Below are 21,100 nucleotides of genomic sequence, written 5' to 3'. Positions count from 1 at the left end.
TGTACGCCTGCAGCTATATGCATGTATACAGTTATGCTTGACTGAATTAAGTGCAAAAAATGCATTTGAAATGCAATCACTTTGATTTTGGTTTACTGGCATATGACTTCATTGCATCTGTTGTAAAACTAAACAGTTTTTCCGTACCATTACATGTATATCTGTTTAGCCTCTGCCTAGGCAAATTAACACTTAGAGAATACAGTATAACAACCATAAGAGACTCTACATAAATATCTCAAAATGAACATAGTGAACTACTTTGTATAGGCCTTTATCTCATTTCCTGGTTTCGGAACGTTCGAAATCGCCAAGCAGTGTACTCGCACTTCCGGTGGTTACTTAGTTACCTTTAGATGAAAAGAATAAAATTGCGATATAGACCAGTGTCTGTCAATATTAAACCGCATAAAGACTATTTAAATAGGTATCATGCATGTTCTGCATGTCTCTGTGAATGGATGGCACAGACGCGCTGTTTCATTTACCACACATACACTGAAGCACGCATGACACTCACGATGTTTTCAGCCTATATGAGGACATTAATGCACTTCATCAACACAGCCGCTCTGAGAGTCACTTCAGCAGCATTTTAGCTTAATTTGAGAAAAACTATCATCATATCATAAAACACAGAGAGACTCAAAGGTCTACACTGCAACCCGTCAAAATAAAAGTTTGGTTTAACCTTTGAAGAAAGTTTTGCTTAAATCATTACATTTCACAATAACTGGAAGACGCAGTACACTGCTTCAGCAATTTTTTCGCGGCCACTTCCGGCATTCTATTGTGATGCGATAAAGGCCTATTTACACAATATTTTACACAAGTTAACATTATTGTGTGTGTACATTAAAAAAAGTCAGTTTTAGCCAGATTCACAAAACAATATTTGAAATGGGAAATTGTATTTCCCTTTCAAAAGGGAACTCACGCTGTGTCCCCTAGGGCTCGCTATGGGGGAATGCCTTCGGCGTGACCGGTGTCTTAAGTGGGAATCTAAACACGACAATGAACTTGACATTGGCAGGCAGCAGCCTACAGGTGAGACAGAGAGTGCACCTGTGCCAAACATCATCCTCTTATTGTCTTCAGGAGACTGTTTGTTTGAACGTGCGATCTGAACAGGCAAGTTTATTATGGCCAGCGCCAGCACTGCGAGTTTTAGAATGTGTGTTCATCCGTGTCAGCGTTTTCTCAGTTGAGCAGGAGGAGGCTGATGAGGACGACAATGTTTCTGAGCGCTCTCAGCCCGCCTGCTCCGCATTTGCAAGCTGTTGGACGTTATGTCTCGTGCCGTGGAGAGTTTAGATCTGCCGTGGAAACGCGAGAAGCACATGCCCTAGAGCTTGGCTAGGCGATAAAATAGTATCCTAGGTCGTTAGGCTCTCTGGGAGCCTCCTTGGACCCTGGCTTGGATATGAACGTAGTTAGGCTTCCTCTCTTAGAGTCATCCTGTTGAGGCCTCCATTCTTGAGAAGCTCCAACCTATGATCGCGGCGGGTGTTCACCATAGGAATGAGAATTCTTTTGAGTCCTTTGACTTAGCTCAGCCAATAGGGCACTCATCCCTTCAGCATGTCGGTGTGGGTATACCATCCCTCCTAGTGACCCCTAGGGGACGCAGCGCGAGTTCCCTTTCGAAAGGGAACGTTTCAGGTAACTATGGTTCCCTGAGAATAGGGAACGAGATGCGTTCCTTTGCCATGTTTCCCATAGTTTTGCCTTTGCCATTCCCCCATAGCGACCCCCAGGGAACACAGCGTCTCGTTTCCTATTCTCAGGGAACTATGGTTACATGAGTAACTTGAGATGTTTTCAATCACAGATGGTGATACAAAAGCGAAAGTTCTTTGAAGTTAGCTTTGAAAAGGGAATTGCGATTTCCTGCTGTGACATATATTTTTGAACGAGAAATGTTTTTAGGACAGGGCTTGTAAAATTAAATTTTTTATACCTTCCAGCTTCACTCACTTGCACTCTTTCCTCTCTCAATCACGCCGTCATTCCCTCTATCTATGCATTGATCTGCTCATAAGTGTGTTGTTTTGTCAGGATCACATGTCTGAGGGGACATTGAGTTTTGCTGTGCGGCCCCCATACTCTCGTCTCCTTGACGATAACAGCGCTGTCGTTGAGGGTGTCTTTTCTCTCTCCAGGTGTCTCTCAGCACGACAGCTGTTCTCTGCAGGAGCAGAGTCATGCCAAATCTCCTGCAGCCCTCTTTATTTTCCTCTTGCTCTCTGTCTCAAACAGAGTCAGCAGACACATTCACACACTGTCTTTCACAAAGTTAGAGACCAATTTTAGTATGTGGTTTGGTGTTTAGCCCTATTCAGCTACATTTTTAGATGTTTTTAGACTAAGGCCGCCTACACACTGGAGAAACTGACAGAACATTTGACAGATAGCAATGCACAAGTGGTTTTGAGGGTGTGAAAACAGCCGAGTCAATCTGCAATCAAGCAGACGTCTGAACTGAATTTAGTACAACAGGAAATTACAACAGGACCTTTCATTGGTCAATGGATGATTGTACTTTTGGTTGCATTATGAAGAACTTCACTTTCACGATACCTAACGCATCATTCCCATTGAAGTCAAAGGATTTGAATTGTTCTCTGACGTAAACTTTATCGTGTAGGCACCCTTGTTAGGGACTGAGTGCATTGACATACAATAAAACACTGATAACTATCATTATAAAAGCCATGTTTACATGATATTTTGAAATTACTAAACAGATATCCACACAAGACATACGCACATTGAATAAGCTGTAACTGTAAAAAATATATATTTTTAAAATATGTGTGCCGATTTGGTTGTGCTTAAACCATTTATCATCTTTACCCGATAAATGAATACAGCTTAAAGGGAAGTTTCACCACAAAATATAACCTCTGTTATCATTTACTCATCCTTATGTTGTTCTAAGCCTGTATGACTGTACTTCTATCTTTTACAGAACTCAGAAGGAGAAAATGTAAAAGCTTAATATTTATTGGATTGGTTTTGATGAAAACAACCTGAAATTTAAGCAATTGCATTGTAAAATTGCTGTCTTTACTGTTGCATTCATTTGTGCCATCCAGCGATCACACTCCAGTCCAGTAGGTGGCGTAAATTCACTTTTTTTAAGTTGGTGTGCCATTAAAACACCAGAAGTAGTAGTGATGGGAAGACTTTTCCGCAAACTGGTTCTTTCGGAGAGTTTGTTTAAATGAACCGGTTAAAAAAAACGATTCACCAGTTTGTTTACGTAATCATGCAATAATATTGTTAAAGCATCCAATAATGATGTGAATCGCAGATGTTTTACATCTATTGTGAAAATCAACTCACCTTTTTACATAAACCATGAAAAAAACTTTAATTTCAGCCCCTAATTAAAGTCAACTGCTCAATTTACACTTGCTTGTATCAGCAGCTCATCCGTCCTTCGTGGACATGTCCGAGTCTGAACTGGTTCCTCGGTTCAGCGTACTGGTGACTCAAGAGCTGTTGTAAACATTGAACTGCTATCAGTATACTGCTGTTGACTTGAGAACTACTGCCATCGGATCACTAGTACGTTTTATTTGTTAAACTTTATGCTTTTCAGCAAAAGACATCAGAAACATAAATTTTGCCCCCTTTATGAAACCCTTGCCAGACAGTTCTCAGCATGTCGGACATATCTGTACTGTTCTCAGTTCAGTTTATAGTTGGACTAACTGGAACGCTGAATGAGTTGGCAAAAATCGGCAGCATAGGATCATATACTCCTGGATATTGTGACTGTCAGACATGTTTCAAAGTGAGTTTTGATTGAATAACTTGTAGATCTGTACTTACTCAAGCCACAAACTGTTTCAGACGGTTCAGTCCGATTTGGTGAACTGGTTGAACCAGTTCACTAAAAAGAACCAGTTCACTAAAAAGAACCGGTTCAAACGAACGATTCATTTGTGAACTGGACATCACTATGAAGAAGCAGGTTAACATGTCCACCGCTTACTGGACTTGAGGGTGAAGAAAGTCATAAATGAGGGTGAGTGAATGATGACAGAATTTTCATTTTTAGGAGAACTATCCCTTTAAGATATCTACATGACGTTATGCATTGTCAGGTTAGTAAGTGTAACTTTTGTGAGATGCGCATGTAAAAAAAATTAAAATACAAATATGTTCACACATTTGTTTGGTCTATGTGTCTCTAGGTGTCTAGTCTGTACCTGTATGACAGTGTGCTGATGTTGGCCAATGCCTTCTACCGGAAGTTAGAGGACAGGAAGTGGCATAGCATGGCCAGTCTGAACTGCATGAGGAAGTCAACCAAGCCCTGGAATGGAGGCTGGTCCATGCTGGACACCATCCAAAAGGTCTAAAGTCACCTTACAATTAATCTCAATTACACTTAATTTGATCTGGTTCAGTTCTCTTCAGTTCAGCCTAGTAAAGTTCAATAGTGTTCAATAAAACTGGTCTGGTTTGAATGATGAATTTCTTTCTGAACAGAAGTCTTATTTGTCGTTCTCTTCAGGGACGGATTTCTGGGCTCACTGGTTTAATGGACTTCCGAAGCAATGGAGCGAACTCTCATGTCCAGTTTGAGGTCCTGGGGACCAGTTACAGTGAGACGTTTGGAAAAGATGTAAAGCGGGTGAGTGCAAATCTTGTGAATGGGTGAGTGGAAGTTATAAATAATGAATGACTTAAGTTCAGATTATTTTAACAGCACTATTTGGCATGTTATGGGGAAACTCTGCCTGTAATGCAGTGATTTTCCAAAGCTTTCTCATCTTGGTTGTCATCTTATTCAGAAAATGGCAATATATGTGTTTTATACTAGTGCTTGGGAAATTTAAGGCATAAAATAAGTACCCCCAAATAGCACAACAGTTAAAACGACATATAACCAACACTGGCGCACTATATGGTATGCTGGATGCTGTCCTTTATTTTTAAACCCTCCTCTGGAGACCTGTTTCAGAGGTGTGATTCTACAGATAGCTAGATAGACATGCATAGGATTTTGCACCATTTTTGGCAGAAATGTATTCTGTAAGATTTTGTTGTTGCTATTCCCACTGACTTATTTATTAGCTGTATATTTTACCCTTTTTTTTTTTTTTTTTATCTGTCCGGAAATGCACAAAATTATTTATTACTCTTGCTCAGTTAATCTGTTGGACATGCATTGTAATTCTTTATTCTATCTATCTATCTATCTATCTATCTATTTATTTATTTATTTAATAGAACTGACTGTTCTGTTTTCACTGTTTCATGGCAACAAAGTGGTCTAATATACCTGGAGCAAGCTATTCACTAAATTGCAGTTGCTCATTTATTTATTTATAGAGATGCTGATATCTTTGTTTTGTGGTGTTCAGTTTGGGTTCCATTCTGGAAAAAAAAACGTTTTAACCAGTTGCTTGATCTCTATATTAGAACCATTGATCTAATTCCCAAAGGTAGGATAGGATGTTGATGTATTTAGATAAAGCACCCCGCCTCCACCAGCATATAAATTGGTCACTGTTAAAATATACATCCACTACAAAATAACTTATAACTTAATTTATTTATTTATTATTTGATATATATTTGTTATATTATTTGTGATATACTGTACGTATATTGAAAGGACAAATTTGTTTTGTTGAGTATCCTCACAAGCACAGTCAAATGAGTTAAAAGAAGTTTAGTTAACTAACGAAACCTTATTGTAAAGTGTTACCGAATTTGTAAAAGAGAAAATGTGTGTCAGATCCGCATCATGTGCTCCAGGTCTTAAAGTGACAGCAAACTAATAAACTGCTGCTATGTCATTAAGGATAATCAAAGAACAAAAGAAAAAGAGAGAATCACTCACTGCTCTTGACTGAATAACATTTGTAGCTTTAATACGGATTAATCATTTTAATTTATAATTTATGCAGTGAAGACTGTGAAGTGTTTGATAACTTTATTCAATTTCTGTATACATGTATATCCTACCTGTTAGACCTACATAAAAATCTTAAAGGGATAGTTCACTTTGAAATTAATTTTTGGTATGTTTTAGTTTCAAAATTGAAACTACTGCGGAAAAAAAGACACCTACATCTTGGATGCCCTTGAGGTAAGCTAAAACATACCAAAAATGTATTTCAAAGTGAACTATCCCTTTAAAACACTATTTACAAGGTAACATGGGTCAAAAACGATAACTTTTTGTGCATTTTAACTACGGTAGTAAAAATCCGAACTGATCTAACTGGGCCTGTAGTAAAAAAAATTGAGCCCTGATATTTTGAAGGGCATAGGTAAATATGACATTTATTACAATGGGTTTATGAGAAGGTTGTTTTAAGTTCACTTAAATTGTATTTTTTTAACACTTATAAATGTTACACAATTGATAGCTTTCAATTATACTGTTATGCTGAACGGCTATAATTAATGGCTAAAATTTTGAAAAAAATCTATTTCATAGAGACATCAGTAGCGGTATTGGTATCAGTGATACTGACTTTCTTTCAAAAAAAGATGCCATTAAACAAATATTTAAAATATAGGCGACTGTCTTTGTGTTGTGTCTACATTCATTTGGAGATTTGTTGTGAAATTAATACACTATAACAAATATATAAAATAAATGTTGATGTTTGGTGCAATTAATCACGATTAATTGCAGAAATTAATTGATTAATTGTTAATCAATTGACAGCATTAATATTAATTGTGAATGCTTATTTGTTATGGCATTTATCAAATGGGGATAAGGTAGCCCACCAAAACCCTGAACATATTCTTGGAGATGAAAGAAAAAATAGCAAGACAAATTCTTTCTTAGAGAGGTCAAACATGTCTGGGAAAGAACAAAGACAACTGAAACTGAAAATATATGAGAGGAGAAGCTAAGTGGACTGAACGCGAGATGAGCGAGACAGATGGACAGAGAATAAGAGCGACAGAATGATGGGTCCTGCTGTGTTTTGGAACTGAAGACACCGATATGGAACATGGCCAAGATACTTTTACACAAACACAGACAAATAGCTCAGAGTTCATTAAATCTCATAATAACACACAAACATCAACACACACAATCAAAATGTACCCATCAGAGCTGATGAATCTGTCGCTTTCCTCTCTCTCTGTCTCTAGTTCTCTTTCATCTCTCTATCTGATGCACAAGCACTCATACGCACATGCTCTCTGGGCAGAGGAAGTGCTTTACAACATGGCTGTGGTCATTAGCAAGGCTGCCGGGTCTATCACACACAAAACAATCTCAATCTTGTTGCCTGAATATTAGTGAGTGTGTGAGTTGAACTCGACCATTCCCTCTGGCAAGAAACACAGAGAGCTAATGACTTCACACGCACACACACACACACACACACATACACTGTAGCACCCCTACTGTCCGTTACATTGACAGCTAATAAACATACATGTCCTGCTGCCCATCAGCATGAATATGCATCCTTGTGCTCTGATCTTTTCTTAAAATGATGTCTCCTCCTCAAGGCTCTCTGAAGCCGCATAGAGGCTCTGCACATCACATGATACTCTTCCTGCTGTTTAATCTTTCCACTCTCTCCTCTCCATGCCTCTATTTATTTAGTTAGTTAGTTAGTTAGTTAGTTTACAGTATATTTACAGTATTTTTATTGTGTCTATATATAAATGTCCAGTATACTTGACATCAAATTTTCACTTGAAATTGTTTAAAGTAAAAAACAACAACAACGAATTTGTTGAAAAACAAAAATGATAAAATTCTGACATTTTAAACAGTAACTCTGTATAATTACTGATGTAAATTAATAAATAGTATGAGATCATAAAAAAATAAAAAAACAGTGCTGGCATTTCTGATTTCCATGCAGACCAAAAAAAATTAAAAAAATTATATATATATATATATATATATATATATATATATATATATATATATAATAATAATCAGTATAAACTGAGCTGTGGGTTATTTAAATAAATGTAATAATTAAAGGATTAAAAGGGATTTAAGGGGAAAAAAGAAGAAATAAGAATGGTAAAAGAAGTTCCAGATCTAATTATTGTGGATTATTGTGAAGTAATCCATTTAAACTCTTTGCAAATAATATTTAACTCTTGTTTGTATGTCTAATATGTCAAACATGTAAAAAACGTTTCTTGTTTTCACATTCAGTTATGAATGACATCATTTAAATGATAGCATATTTTCAATTCAAAATGGTGAAATGACATTAAAAAAGTTGAGTAGTTTGCATCACTGTATGTTACTGTTTACTGTCGTTAAACATCCATCGTAAAACAGTTCATATTATATGTTTAGCTAATTATATATCTTATCACGCATGCACTCTTTCACTGTAAAAACTAAAAGCGTTGTGTTGGAATTCACACTCATCTTCAGTGAACGTTAAAGGGGTCATCGGATGCAAAATTCATATAAATGTGTCTTTGCAGTGTGTGGACACAACCACCATACAAAAAAAAATTCCATTCACTCCTTTTTTTAATCCTCAAAAAGCCTAAACACTCTCAATAATCAAGCCGTTTGTATTTTCTGAGCATGCCTATGGTGGTTACAGCCCTGCTTTATAGAGCAAGGAAATGTGTCTAGTATACTGGATGTTTGGAATGAGGAGGTTATTTTTCAGCCAGATGTCGAGAGGAATCTACCTCCATAATGAAGATGGAGATGCTATTCTCTCTCTCTCTCTCTCTCTCTCTCTCTCTCTCTCTCTCTCATTCTCACCAATTCCATCTGTCATTCCCCGTCTCCCCCGCTCACTTTCTTTTAATCTTCTCTTTTCATTAAATTGTCTCATACGGTGTAATCCAGAATGGGAAACCTAGCATCTTATACAAGATGATTCTGCTCCCAGTCCAGCTCAGAGCAGATCAGCCCAACACCTCCATGTGAGGAGCAGGTGATGAGAAGAGAAACCTCTTAATGGTTGACAAACTTGACAAGCAACTGAATGAATACATCTAAATTAATAGTTTAGTGGTGTCATATTGGCAGTAATGTGAGATGGATTAGTTCAGTTCTGATGCATTATTCAGATTGACAGTGAGAGACACCTGTGAGCAGGTCATTTTAGTGAACTAGATTAATTCAATATTAATATATAATAATAATAATAATATCTTGATCTTAATAAACAAGTAAGTGAAGGGAGTAAGAGAAGGAAAGATCAAACAAATAGCAAGTCAGACTTGGCAGGCACTGTCACTTTGTCCTGCACATGCTGCTAAAAGATAAGGCCAAAGTAAAAGCGACACACTTGATCTCACACCTGATCTTTGTGAGTGACATCAGGGTAAAATTGGGTCTCTCGAGGAACACGGGTATTGTGTTTGAGTCTGGCCGAGCCAACCGTGGGTGACCTCTGCACAATTACCTGAGCAGTTCCCATGGCAATGGGTTGACCAGGGGTTGCAGGTGAATCTGGGAGGGGGGGAGGGGATAGGGGGAGCCTGAATGAGTCTCTGTCCACCTCTGTGAGCATCTTGTGAAAAGAGGCATACAGCTGACCTCACAGGTCTCTGAGAATGCTCATACTTTATTGTGAGAAAAAGCAGGGCAAAACCTGAAATTCTCTTTATTTTTCTAACATGTGCATATGTGCAGTATAATCATTATTTTTCTCTCTTTTCAAACTGTCTGCTCAATGGCCTTCCCAGGAGTGTTTTTTTATTTTTTATTTTTTTTATTGTTCAGTCTGTTCATCATTTACTGACAGAAGTACAGCTCCACAATACCATATTTAAAAGCTTGCGATATACTGTTCATAGTTTACCTGAAATAGCTCATGCAGGGCCTACAACTAAAAGTAACACTCGCTAAGCGCCTGAATGCGAGTAAAAATTGGTGTTGGCGAATATATGAAACGGAATATATTAATCGCCTGTTGGCCGGTAAAGTTTTTATGAATTCTATCAATGCATTGTTGTGAGAACATAAACGTAAACAAATGTGAACGACGCTTGTGACAGTTGACAGGCTAGTGCTGCATCGTAACAAGAGTTTTAGCCTTGGCAATTAAAATATTTAAGCGCAAGATGACGTGGAAGGGAACTCAATCCGTTACTCGCTGTGTGGGGAGTTTTCTGTGCACAAACGTCCAAAGCGCATACCCAGAAATCTGCATCTCAACAGCATCAAATCTTACTGACGAGTATCCACGTAAATATGGTCAGTTGTGTCTCAAGTGAACATAAACAGTTAAGAAAGAAAACGCATGTTTATCAGTATATTGGATCCATGCATTATCTCTTAAAGTGACATCAGCCTAGTACATACCTGCTGCCGTCTGTGTCCTTAATGTTAATCAAACAACAAAACACAAAGAAAAATCACTCACTGCTCTTGACTGAATAATTTTTTTTACTTTTATAAGGATTAATCTGTTTAATTTATACAGTGAAGACTATGCAGTGTTATTTTACATTTGATTTCTTTATTACATTTCTGTGCCTGAAAATTTTCACTGGTATCTGAAATGTTGGTGTCATAATTTTCATGGCTGGTAAAAAAAAATATTTATGGCCAGTACATTTTCTTAAGTCACAGGCCATTGGCAGGAATGGCACAAAGTTAGTTTTAGGCCCTGAGCACATGTAATGCAGATTGATTCACAGGCTTTTGACAGAAACAGAAACTAATGGCTAGTCTTGATAGACATTTAATAATAGGGTTCAAACATATATATGAATAGGTTATACCTAATATATCTTTCCTCAGCCGATCAGATTTGACTTCCTTTGTCTTTCCTGCCCTAATGAAATCCAGTTCAGGCATACACTACTGTTCAAAAGCTTGTGGTCAGTAAGATTTTTTTTTAAGAGATCGATTTTTTTATATTTTTATTTTTTCAGCAAGGATGCATTAAATTGATCAGAAATAAATAGCATTTTAAAGTATATTAAAGAATAAAACAGTTATTTTAAATTGTAATAATATTTTTGATCAAAACTAAATCAGATAATCAGATCTGTATAAGTGATAGTAGTAACATAGTTTTAGTTCTTTATATCTATATTGAAAAAAAGCTGCTGATACAGTTTCAGTTTAAATAGATCTCATAGTAAATAGTGAAGAATATCAAGAATTTTTATATTTTAAACATAATATATATATATATATATATATATATAATTATTTATTATAATTATTATTGTTGTTTAAAATATAGAAATTTTACATATATATATATATATATATATATATACTGTATATATATATATACATCATAATCTGTTCAAATTGGCTCAGTGAGTTGTATAAAAAAAGCATCACATTTGTGACAGATGTATTTTGATAGTGTGAAAGTGTGATAATGCAGAGAAGAGGTGAATTTATCACTCATGAGAGTCTCATTTGATTTGATGAATAGTAATGAGTTTCTCTCACAGACTCAATAAAGAGGCCAAAAGACATCCCGCTCTCTCTTTCACTTACCAATCACAGAAACAGTAGCTTACAGAATCATAAAAAGTCAATTGCTTCACAATACGAAAAGAAATGTCAGCTTCATCTTTGCACCTTAAGAACACCTCTCTCTTTTTCTCTCTCTCCCTCTCCATTGCTCTGCACGACTCTGTCTCTCATACTGTTTCTTACGGTATTGTTTGTGTGCAATCCTCTCTCTCTGGCTCTTTGTTCCTCTGCCTCTTTTCCCTATGTGCTCTCAAGTAGAGACATCAGCTATCCAAGTTACAAACAATAAAGGCTGTGAACTCCTGCCGCAAAGACCTTTAGTCTTGACAAAAATGTTCATGTCTTCACAGGCGAGACTCTTGTTGGCTTGTAGCACTAATATCAGGAACAAGAGATGAAAAGAACGAGAGGCTAGAAAACGGCACAAACCAGCTGAGCGTCTGCCAGTACAAAGAGGCTGACACAACACACAGCAAAGACAAAATACAGTCAGAAATGTATTATGTAAATGCTGAAAAAAGGACTACTGAAGCCCTGACTTCCGATTGGCGTCTGTAAACAGGAAGCTTCATTCATATTGGTGAATCACTACTATAGGAGGGGTTTTTAAACTGTTAATGGGCTTTCTGTCAAAGTAAATACTGGGTACTATGTCACTACTCATCTATTTTGATTATTTGCTGCTCTGATTAAGTTAATAGTTAACTTTATAATGACAGTTATTTTGTTTTCTCACCTTCGTGTCATTCCTATATTAGCCAAAATTCTAAAAAATGTCTCACATCATGTCATGCAGGTTTTAAACAACATGAGAGTGAGTAAATAATGACAGAAACTTCATTTTGGGGGTAAATGTTCCATTAAGAGAGACATGACACTGAATTTGATTCTACACACACTTGCAGATGATAGGGACCTCTTTTGTGCTGTGGGATAGATCTGGCTTTCATGTGTTCACTGACAGAACATCTCCAGTGGACAAGCCACATTGCTCTCTCATTTCTGTCAACACCCACCTACATGATTAACTATTTAGAAGCACAGGCAAAAACTAAAAGAGTTTTTTGTGGGAAACATTAGAAATAAAGAAGAAAAAACACGGTCAGCTTCACCTGGGAAAACAGAGCAGACAGAGAAGATGGAGGAATTCTTTCAGCTTACTGAAGTGTGTATGGCAGAAGAGATCTCATACGTACAGCTCTCTGAAGGCAGCTGAACAACTATGGTTCTGATTCAACTTCAGTCCAAAGTAAGACTACAACTTACTCAATTCACAAATCAATCTAAACATAGTCTGGCAAAATATCTTCAATTTAAAAAAAACAATGAACACTGTCATAATCCCACGCCGTGGAGCCAAATTGGCAGAGTTGAGGCCAGTGAGCCCAGACACACGATTGCGAATATGATATTGTTTTTTCACAACAGTTCAATAGACAAGAAGTTAACATTAAGTGACTTACATTTTAGACACAATATTACCAATTACTTTGTCTATTTTTGCTCCATCAATAAGAAAGAGATCCAAAGTTGAACCACAGTTGCATGTATTATAGCAGTGTCATTCCTGAAAGTGTTTGAACGAATCCCCTAAATGAATGATTCAATGACTCAGTGACATTTTTCAATGAATCGCTTGAGTGAGTGATTCAATGGCTCACTCGTAAAGATATTCGCTTGGTTTGTTCCTGAATAAACAAAGCGTTTTGTGTAAATGATTCAAATTAACCTCTCATAAAGACATTTGCCTCTTATCACGACCTATGGGTGTAACCTGCAGTAAGAGACACTGAAAAATCCCCACTGCTAATGCACTAAACAAAGAGAAAATGCTAAAATTATTTAATAAAATAAGCACTGCGTGATTTCAAAATCCTAGCATGTTATCATATCTTTGTTTTTCTTTCTTTCTTTCTTTCTTTTTTTTTTTTTTTGATCATATTAAATAGATAAATCTTGCTCATAAAGTTTTCTGAACTGAATCCTTTCACGGATGAGGTAGGTGCTATTATTGTGAGAGGGATTGTGTATTGGGCGCTACAGTGGAGACAAATGACACGTGTCATTAGGGCAGATGCTAAAGCCTCTGTCATCCTGTCACTCACAGAGGGGGGGTTTCGGGGGTCAAATGCTGGCCAGACAAGTGCCAAGGATGATTTCAGAGTCAGAGATTCTTCTTTTCCCAATCCTGCCCAATCCGTCACAGCGGAACGGATCTGGTGGGATATTGGGATTATGATGAATGGCTCAAAATATGATGAAGATAGATACATCACGGCTTTCATCTTGAAGTGAGGCACTGTGTTTTTCAGAAGCGCTGTCATTGCTTGTGGAGGGAGAATATAAGCAGTTTCCTATTGTCATTTCCACACTCAGGCCCTGTTATACCTGGTATTAAGATGCGTTTCTGTCGATCAGATCACATGTGGACAACGCTAAATACAGGTGTAAACGGTGTCTAAAACATTTTGAGCCTGTCCACTTTCAACCACTTGCAGAGGTAGTCGAAAAAGCTTTCGACCGGATTGCTTTCGTGGTGTTGATGCTCATCTGGTTGAATGCGTTTGAAAGCGTCAGCCACATAAGACCACCTACTCTCCGCCTACTGACATAATGCATAAACATAATGGGAAGTGCGCTAGCCAGGCGAGATTTAAACTTTGTCGACTGAAGACCCAAGTTTGGTTTGAAGACGAAAATCATACTAAGCACAATGTTCTCTCACCACACCTGATTTCTAACATGCACTCACAGCGTTCAGAGTGGTCTTCCAGCTGTCAGAGCAGAAATGAAAGCTGCTGCTCTCCGTATGTAAATTGCACAAGCCTATTTCATCCATTAGATTGAAAGATCTGAAAAAGCCCATACATCTACACGCCCTTATACCCTCCCCTTGAAGAAATCTGGAGAGATAATACCTACAAAGCTGTAAATAGTGTTTGTTCGTGGATTAATATAGAGATACTGAAATAGAATTCTTACAGAAATGTATGATAAAAAAGATTGTTGTACATGTTCTGTATTGTATTTAGCCTATGTGCATATTCAGTAATTAACTTATAGTAAGTGGATTTCATTAAGAGAGGTGGAAACATAGGAGAGGAGAAAGTGTGCCACATGTCAAATAGCTGCCCACAAGGCTATGGCTCCAACAACATCATCATAATGTCATCATATTGATTAATTAATTAATTTTTATATCTATTTGAATACTTTGTGACTTAAAGCAACACTAAAGAACTTTTTTTTACCTTAAATTAATGTCTCCAAAATCGTTTCAGTGGTTCATCAAGGTATAACAGGGTGAAAGGCACTTCTGCATTCGCTTTGCAGCCCTATACGTGCTATAACCGCACTATGCAAGTTTGCCAGATCGGGTAGCGGGTAGTTCGAATGAGACATAAGAAACTACAAATTTGACTTGCTTTACGGCAAGCATTACAATAGTCATTATTTTGTTTTTCTTAGTTTCTGATGTCGCAATACATCATACTTTCATAAAATCATGCAACATACTCTACCTTGTCTGTGGACATCGTTAATTCCAAAGCCGGTGCTGGATAAAAAGCGAGCGTGCGTGCGACGGTAGGATGCGGGCGGCGTTATTATTTTCGACAGCGGTAATGGACAATTCCGCTTCCAACCTGTAGGGCGACCGAAGAGGAAAAGTTATTTAGTGTTGCTTTAAAGCAAGATGATGTGCATTTCAGCAACAAAAACCTAAAATGTAATCTTACCTAAAACTTTACCGCTATTATTTTAAGCATTTGTAAATCCTTCAGGAAGATTACAGTACATTTACATCTCAAATTAAGATTTTTATTGTGTTCGATGATGATTTAGCAGTAGCATCCACAGTTCAGCTTCAAAGCCTTCTGAAATTAAGAATCATTGTTCCTTTTAGTATTGTTTTCAGCTTTAGAGTGATTTCTGTGCTGATATTGGATCTAATCAACAGCCTGTTAAAAGCATATCAACAAAGAGCAGATATGTTTATGTGTGCGCTTGGGTCTGTGTTCCATATTAGTTTTAAAAGAGAAGTGGAAAATGTGACAGCTGTTGCCTAGGCGACCACCTCTCACACTTATATGACCATTTTCACCTGGACGCGTAACAAAAGCACAAATAGCCAAACCCCTGTGATGAATCCTGAAAGAGCTGCTGATTTCTGCTCAGTGGTTGAGGGGTCTATCATAGACAAATAAGTGTTTGGGGACAATAACTCATGTAAGGTCATCCCTGGCTTTCAGCAACTGTCCAGTTTTTTCTCTCTATCTCCCTTTTCTTTGCAATCATTTCTGCCATCTCAAACTTGATCAAAGCTCAATCACAATCTCTCGCTGTCTTCCAGCTGGCGACGTGGGACTCTGACCGTGGGCTGAACGGCAGTCTGAGAGAGAACCGGGCCGAGCATGGCATGCAGGGAGTTACTCTGAAAGTGGTGACCTTACTGGTGCGTATTCCAATGCATCTGATTCAGCTCCCTGTAGGTCCAGTCAATGCCTCGCTGATGTCAGGTTACTGTACAATCACTGTAAAATAAAAAGAATGACATAATTTTTATTCAGTAAGTAGGACTAGTTCCTGGAATAACATTCCTTTCAAGCAGTAATTTTCCCTCCACCTAAAATGAATAATTAATGAAAGAATGTTGTTTAAGGCACTAACCCCATTCCTATGATTACATCTGATTGTTAGATAGGAAAGTAATTCCAGGGCCAGCGAGTATCATGAAAGAAAACATTTCTCCTTTTTTTTTTTTCTGAGTTGCCATCACAGGCTGCATGAAATAACATACACCAGGACCAGAGTAGTCCAATTCATGAACAGAAATAAATATTTTATTTCATGATATATGATGAGACAAAAAGACAAAAACCACACAGCACAACTGTGTGAAAGAAAACAAGTATTTTTTTCCGGAGTTGCCATCACAGGCTGCATGCAATAACATACACCAGGACCAGAGTAGTCCAATTCATGAACAAACAACTTTTAAATTGGTTATTTTTAGAGAATTAAAAACATATACTGCAACAAGAGTAGTTCCATTCATAAACGCATGATTCTTATGATCTGAATATTTTAATGAAACTTTCTATACTTTTATGAAAGATTATATCACAGTATACTTGAGTTTATAATTTTTTACACATTGTTATAATTACAAGAAATGCAATTTTAAAATATGCCCAAATGTATGAAAAAAAAATCTAATAAAATGCAATTGAGAACTCAAGTCAGGAAATGTATTGCTGTAAGATATCATGGATCACAATCACATACATTTTTTTTATGGCTGTCATAAACAGTATATGTTTCAACACAGTTGTGTTGTGTGGTTTTTGTCTTTTTGTCTCATCAGACATCAGTACTTTAGTCATGCAGAGAAGGTTTTTTTGCCAGGGATTCCTTTGGTGTTTGATCTTTATTTATTCTCCAGTCTATCACTGTTGTGCTTTCCCTAAATACAATTACAGTTCACTAGCCTGAGCCTCAGATATTTCATCCATCTGCATTTGAGTGCACAGGGCCAGTTTCACAAACAGTGAGTCTTTTTTGGTGGCTATATGACTTACTGCAAATTGCCCAGGTGAATTTAGAGAGGTAATTTCTGTCTGATGAGGCATTGCACGCTTCCCTTGCCATGGTGTAATAGGTCAGCTGAAACACTTCATTTAGATTAACCTGAGACCAAAGGGTCCCATCTGTCACTGGTAAAAGTGTCACCTCAGCCTATGCTTTGAATGTGACCGAGAGCCAATCTGACCACAAGTCACGACATGAACAGACGGATTCACTACAGAAATAAGGTTCGCAGTCAATATTAAATCTTTATTTGTAGAAATATGTCCAAACCTATTAGTCAGACTGTTCTCTGGCTTCCCCTTCAAATGAATAAATGATAAGATTCAATCTAAATCTGTCTGACACTAACGTCAAATAATGCCAGGTCAGCTTTTAGACCCGTCCATTACTGTCAAGATGCTGTGATAGTGATATGTGAATTGTGAGCAAATAAGACTCGGAAATGCCATTGTTTGAAAACCTCTACAAATTAATCCTCTTGTATATACTGAGAATAAGATCAGAGACTGTTCAAAAATTTGGGGTTAGTATGATTTTTTTTTGATTTTTTTTGTCACTTTTCATCAATTTAATGAATTCTTGCTGAATAAAAGTATATACTTTTATTCAGCAATACTTTTATTCAGCAAGAATTCATTAAATTGATCAAAAGTGACAGTAAAGACATTTGTAATTCTACAAAAGATTTATATTTAAAATAATGCTGTTCTTTTGAACTTTCTATGCACCAAAGACTCTTGAAGAAAATATTAAGCAGCACAGCATAATAACAAGAACCACCAAATCAGCATATTTGAATGATTTCTGGATGATCATTTGACACTGAAGACTGAAATGATGCTTAAAAATACAGCTTTGCATTACAGGAATAAAATCATATTAAAATAGAAAACAATTCTAAAACTAAGGCTTTTAACTGTATTATTGATCAAATAAATACAGCCTTGGTGAGCATACAAGACTTAAAAAAAACAAAACATTCTTACCAACCCCAAACTTTTGAACATTAGTGAATGTGAATACAGTACAAGCATATGTGTCCTCTCATATCTGCTTAATTGTGTTCTGAATCAGATTACCAAAGTGTCAAATAAAAAAAATACGTTTTCTCTGTTTTTTTCAGGAGGAGCCCTTCATAATGGTGGCAGAAAACATTCTAGGTCAGCCCAAAAGATATAAGGGATTTTCCATAGATGTTCTGGATGCCCTGGCCAAAATTCTGGGCTTTAAGTATGAAATGTATCAGGTGGCTGATGGGAAATATGGATCTCCTCAGGCCAACGGGTCTTGGAACGGAATGATTGGAGAGCTAATTGGAAAGGTGAGATTCACATACATAAAGACTGTTTCAAGTTATATTCATATATAGTGTTTTTATTTATTTATTTATTTATTTATTTTATGCACAACTGCATATTTATATTAGTCAGTGCTAATAGTTGTGAAGGCATTGCACTTTATTCATATTTATTTGTACTTTAAACAGCCAGATTTATGTTATTGCCATCTCATCTCAGACAAATTTAACATACTCTCAATGCATTATTTTTTAGAGGGCAGATGTGGCTATTTCAGCCATCACCATCACTCCGGAACGAGAGAACGTGGTGGACTTCAGTAAACGCTATCTGGATTATTCTGTGGGAATCCTGATGACTAAAACAGAAGAGAGACTCAATATCTTCTCCTTGCTGGCACCGTTTGACCTGGCAGTGTGGGCCTGCATTGCTGCTGCCATTCCTGTGGTTGGTGTCATGGTCTTTCTGCTCCGACGCGTCCAGTCTGTCCGCTCCCAGAATCCTCCTGGGCCCCACCAGCCTACTTCTGTCACGACGTCCTTCCAAAGTGCCATCTGGATCGTCTACGGAGCCTTTGTACAGCAAGGTGAGCTGGGTCATTTCAAATGAACATGAGGGATGAGGTATTGCTGAATAGTCACCTTACCTGGATTTTTCAATCAGTTGCTGACATTCTCGTCTTGACATTCTCGAATACAGCTTGTACAGCGATTTAATATATTTATTTAAAGAAAAATATATTTTCAGCAGAATATATAATTCTTCAAATGTTTAAGTACAACTTACAGCACCAGAGACAATCCCTAGAGTCACACATTTTGACTGTTTGACAAAATATATTATTCCATAGGAGTTCTGCAACTCACTTTTGAAAGCTGTATACGTCTAAAGGTGCCAATTGTGTTTGGTTGAGGTTTCAAAAAATGGCTGCACTTTTCTATTCCGGATACTCTGGGTATCTTGTCAACACCAGCCTGACTCTAAGTTGTCTCTGCACTTTCAGATGTAGCAACTCAGGCCAAGATGCAAGCAATTGACAACAGCTGTTAAATGACATTTACAGTTTTTTCAACAGCTGTTTTGCCAATTTCTGATTATAATCCCTGGACCCATAATTTAATAATGAAACGCACATGGCGAGTGATTATGAAAATAGGCTTGTATTTGTCTCACCTTCTTAAATAAACATTTACTGCCGCTCATGAAGGACAGCCATAAATGATAGTGCGCTACAGTGTCCAAATTGTGTCAGCACTCTTAGAGGGTCCCCAACTAGAGAACTGCACTCCCAAGGGACTACCACGGGACCCAACGGAACAGAGTGTGGCGCGGCACAAGATTTGATGAGCGAAATCGAAATATCTACATGTATAAACAAATAAATTGCTATTTATCTATTGCACAAAAGCAACAAGGGAGCACTCTTTGTAGTTTGTGCCATGCAGTACGCATGCACAAACGCATGAACGCTTGAATGCATGCAGTAGCCTATGCTTGCTTTTCTGTTCAAATGAACAGTGGTTTGTGAATGTAGATTCTTTAATTGCAAATAATTTATCGGAAGCGTTTATGCTGGGATGTGTGGGTTGTGGCTAGGCGACAAATAACTTAAAACTATTTCATGGAAATTTCACTGACATACTGAAAAAAATCGATGTATATATGTTTCCCTGTGGACTTTTGCGGGTGGGAGTGGGACAAAACATGTTGCAGGGGGGAGTGGGAGAAGGTAACATATTTTTGCAAGAACAGGCAGGACAGAATCCTGCAGATACGTACCAGAGAAAAAAAAGGGGGGAAATATTATACAGGTTTGGAATGGCAAAAGGGTGAGAAAATGATGATATAATTGTCATTTTTGTGTGAATTGTTCCTTTATGAAGTGTGCTCACTTTCCATTTTCTTATTGTTGTGCACCATCAGTTCTTTTGAAATTTATATTTGTTAAAGAATCCTGAATAAAATTATCATGGTTTCCTCAAAAATATTAGGCAGCAAAGCGGTTTTCAACATTGATAATAATTTTTTTTTTTAAGTTTGAGCACCAAATCTGCATATTAGAATGATTTCTGCCTTGATGAGCATGATACAATTTCAAAAACATGAAAAAAATCATACAGACCCCTTACTTTTAAATTTTGCCATTTTTTACTTTGCCCTAAATACCTGCTGGTATGTTGTGAATGCAGCTAAAAGAAGATTTGTAATTTTATTGTGAAATCCGCAAACTGAACTTGCATGTTGATTTGGTTTTACATGTTTAGAACTTTCCAAATGAAAGTGGTTTAAAGATTCACATTTTATGTCTGGGCATTTAAAAACACAATCACTTCTTTTCTTGGGAGAGTTTCTTTTTCCAGTGTACTCTCGGCCCTGTAATGAGCATTAACCCTTGACCTTTCCAATTACAGACTCAGTGGATATCCTTTTAGGCCTAAAAGAACATCTCAGATCTCAGATAATTTGCCCAGATAATTTGGCTCCGAGACCAAAAAGAAAACTTATAGCCCCTAACGAGCTCAATTGAGCTTGATAGCTCCAGATCTTTTCCCTTCCCGTTTTATTCTCACCATCTCTGTGTCAGTGATGACATTTCCAAAGCTGTGTGTGCTGGAGAGGAATATTGTGTTGACATTTCAGCAGGCTTATAAGGTGTTGAGCTTTTCTGAGAAAACGGGTGATTGGAGAATGAATCTTATTACATGGCTGCAGTGTTGTGTCACTGCCAAAAAGTGCCAGGAAATAATGAAAGGCTGAAATGAGATAAAATCACAGAGGG

The 21,100-nt window shown here is 37.2% G+C and overlaps 1 protein-coding gene across 3 annotated transcripts in view; it reads left to right on the top strand.

Annotated features, from left to right (window-relative positions):
• Nucleotides 1-21,100, top strand: part of grid1a (glutamate receptor, ionotropic, delta 1a) — a 308,696-nt gene that overhangs the window by 264,798 nt on the left and 22,798 nt on the right. For all 3 annotated transcript variants that reach the window (XM_082144260.1, XM_082144259.1, XM_082144261.1), the window contains exons 7-11: nt 4,206-4,367; nt 4,529-4,648; nt 15,786-15,887; nt 18,147-18,344; nt 18,577-18,907. In XM_082144260.1, the coding sequence (XP_082000386.1) occupies nt 4,206-4,367; nt 4,529-4,648; nt 15,786-15,887; nt 18,147-18,344; nt 18,577-18,907 (913 nt within the window). The remainder of the gene's footprint in view (nt 1-4,205; nt 4,368-4,528; nt 4,649-15,785; nt 15,888-18,146; nt 18,345-18,576; nt 18,908-21,100) is intronic.

This window comes from Leuciscus leuciscus, assembly GCF_965113295.1.
Source record: "Leuciscus leuciscus genome assembly, chromosome: 17".
Lineage (NCBI taxonomy): Eukaryota > Metazoa > Chordata > Actinopteri > Cypriniformes > Leuciscidae > Leuciscus > Leuciscus leuciscus.
This window is presented reverse-complemented; position numbering and strand designations above follow the sequence as displayed.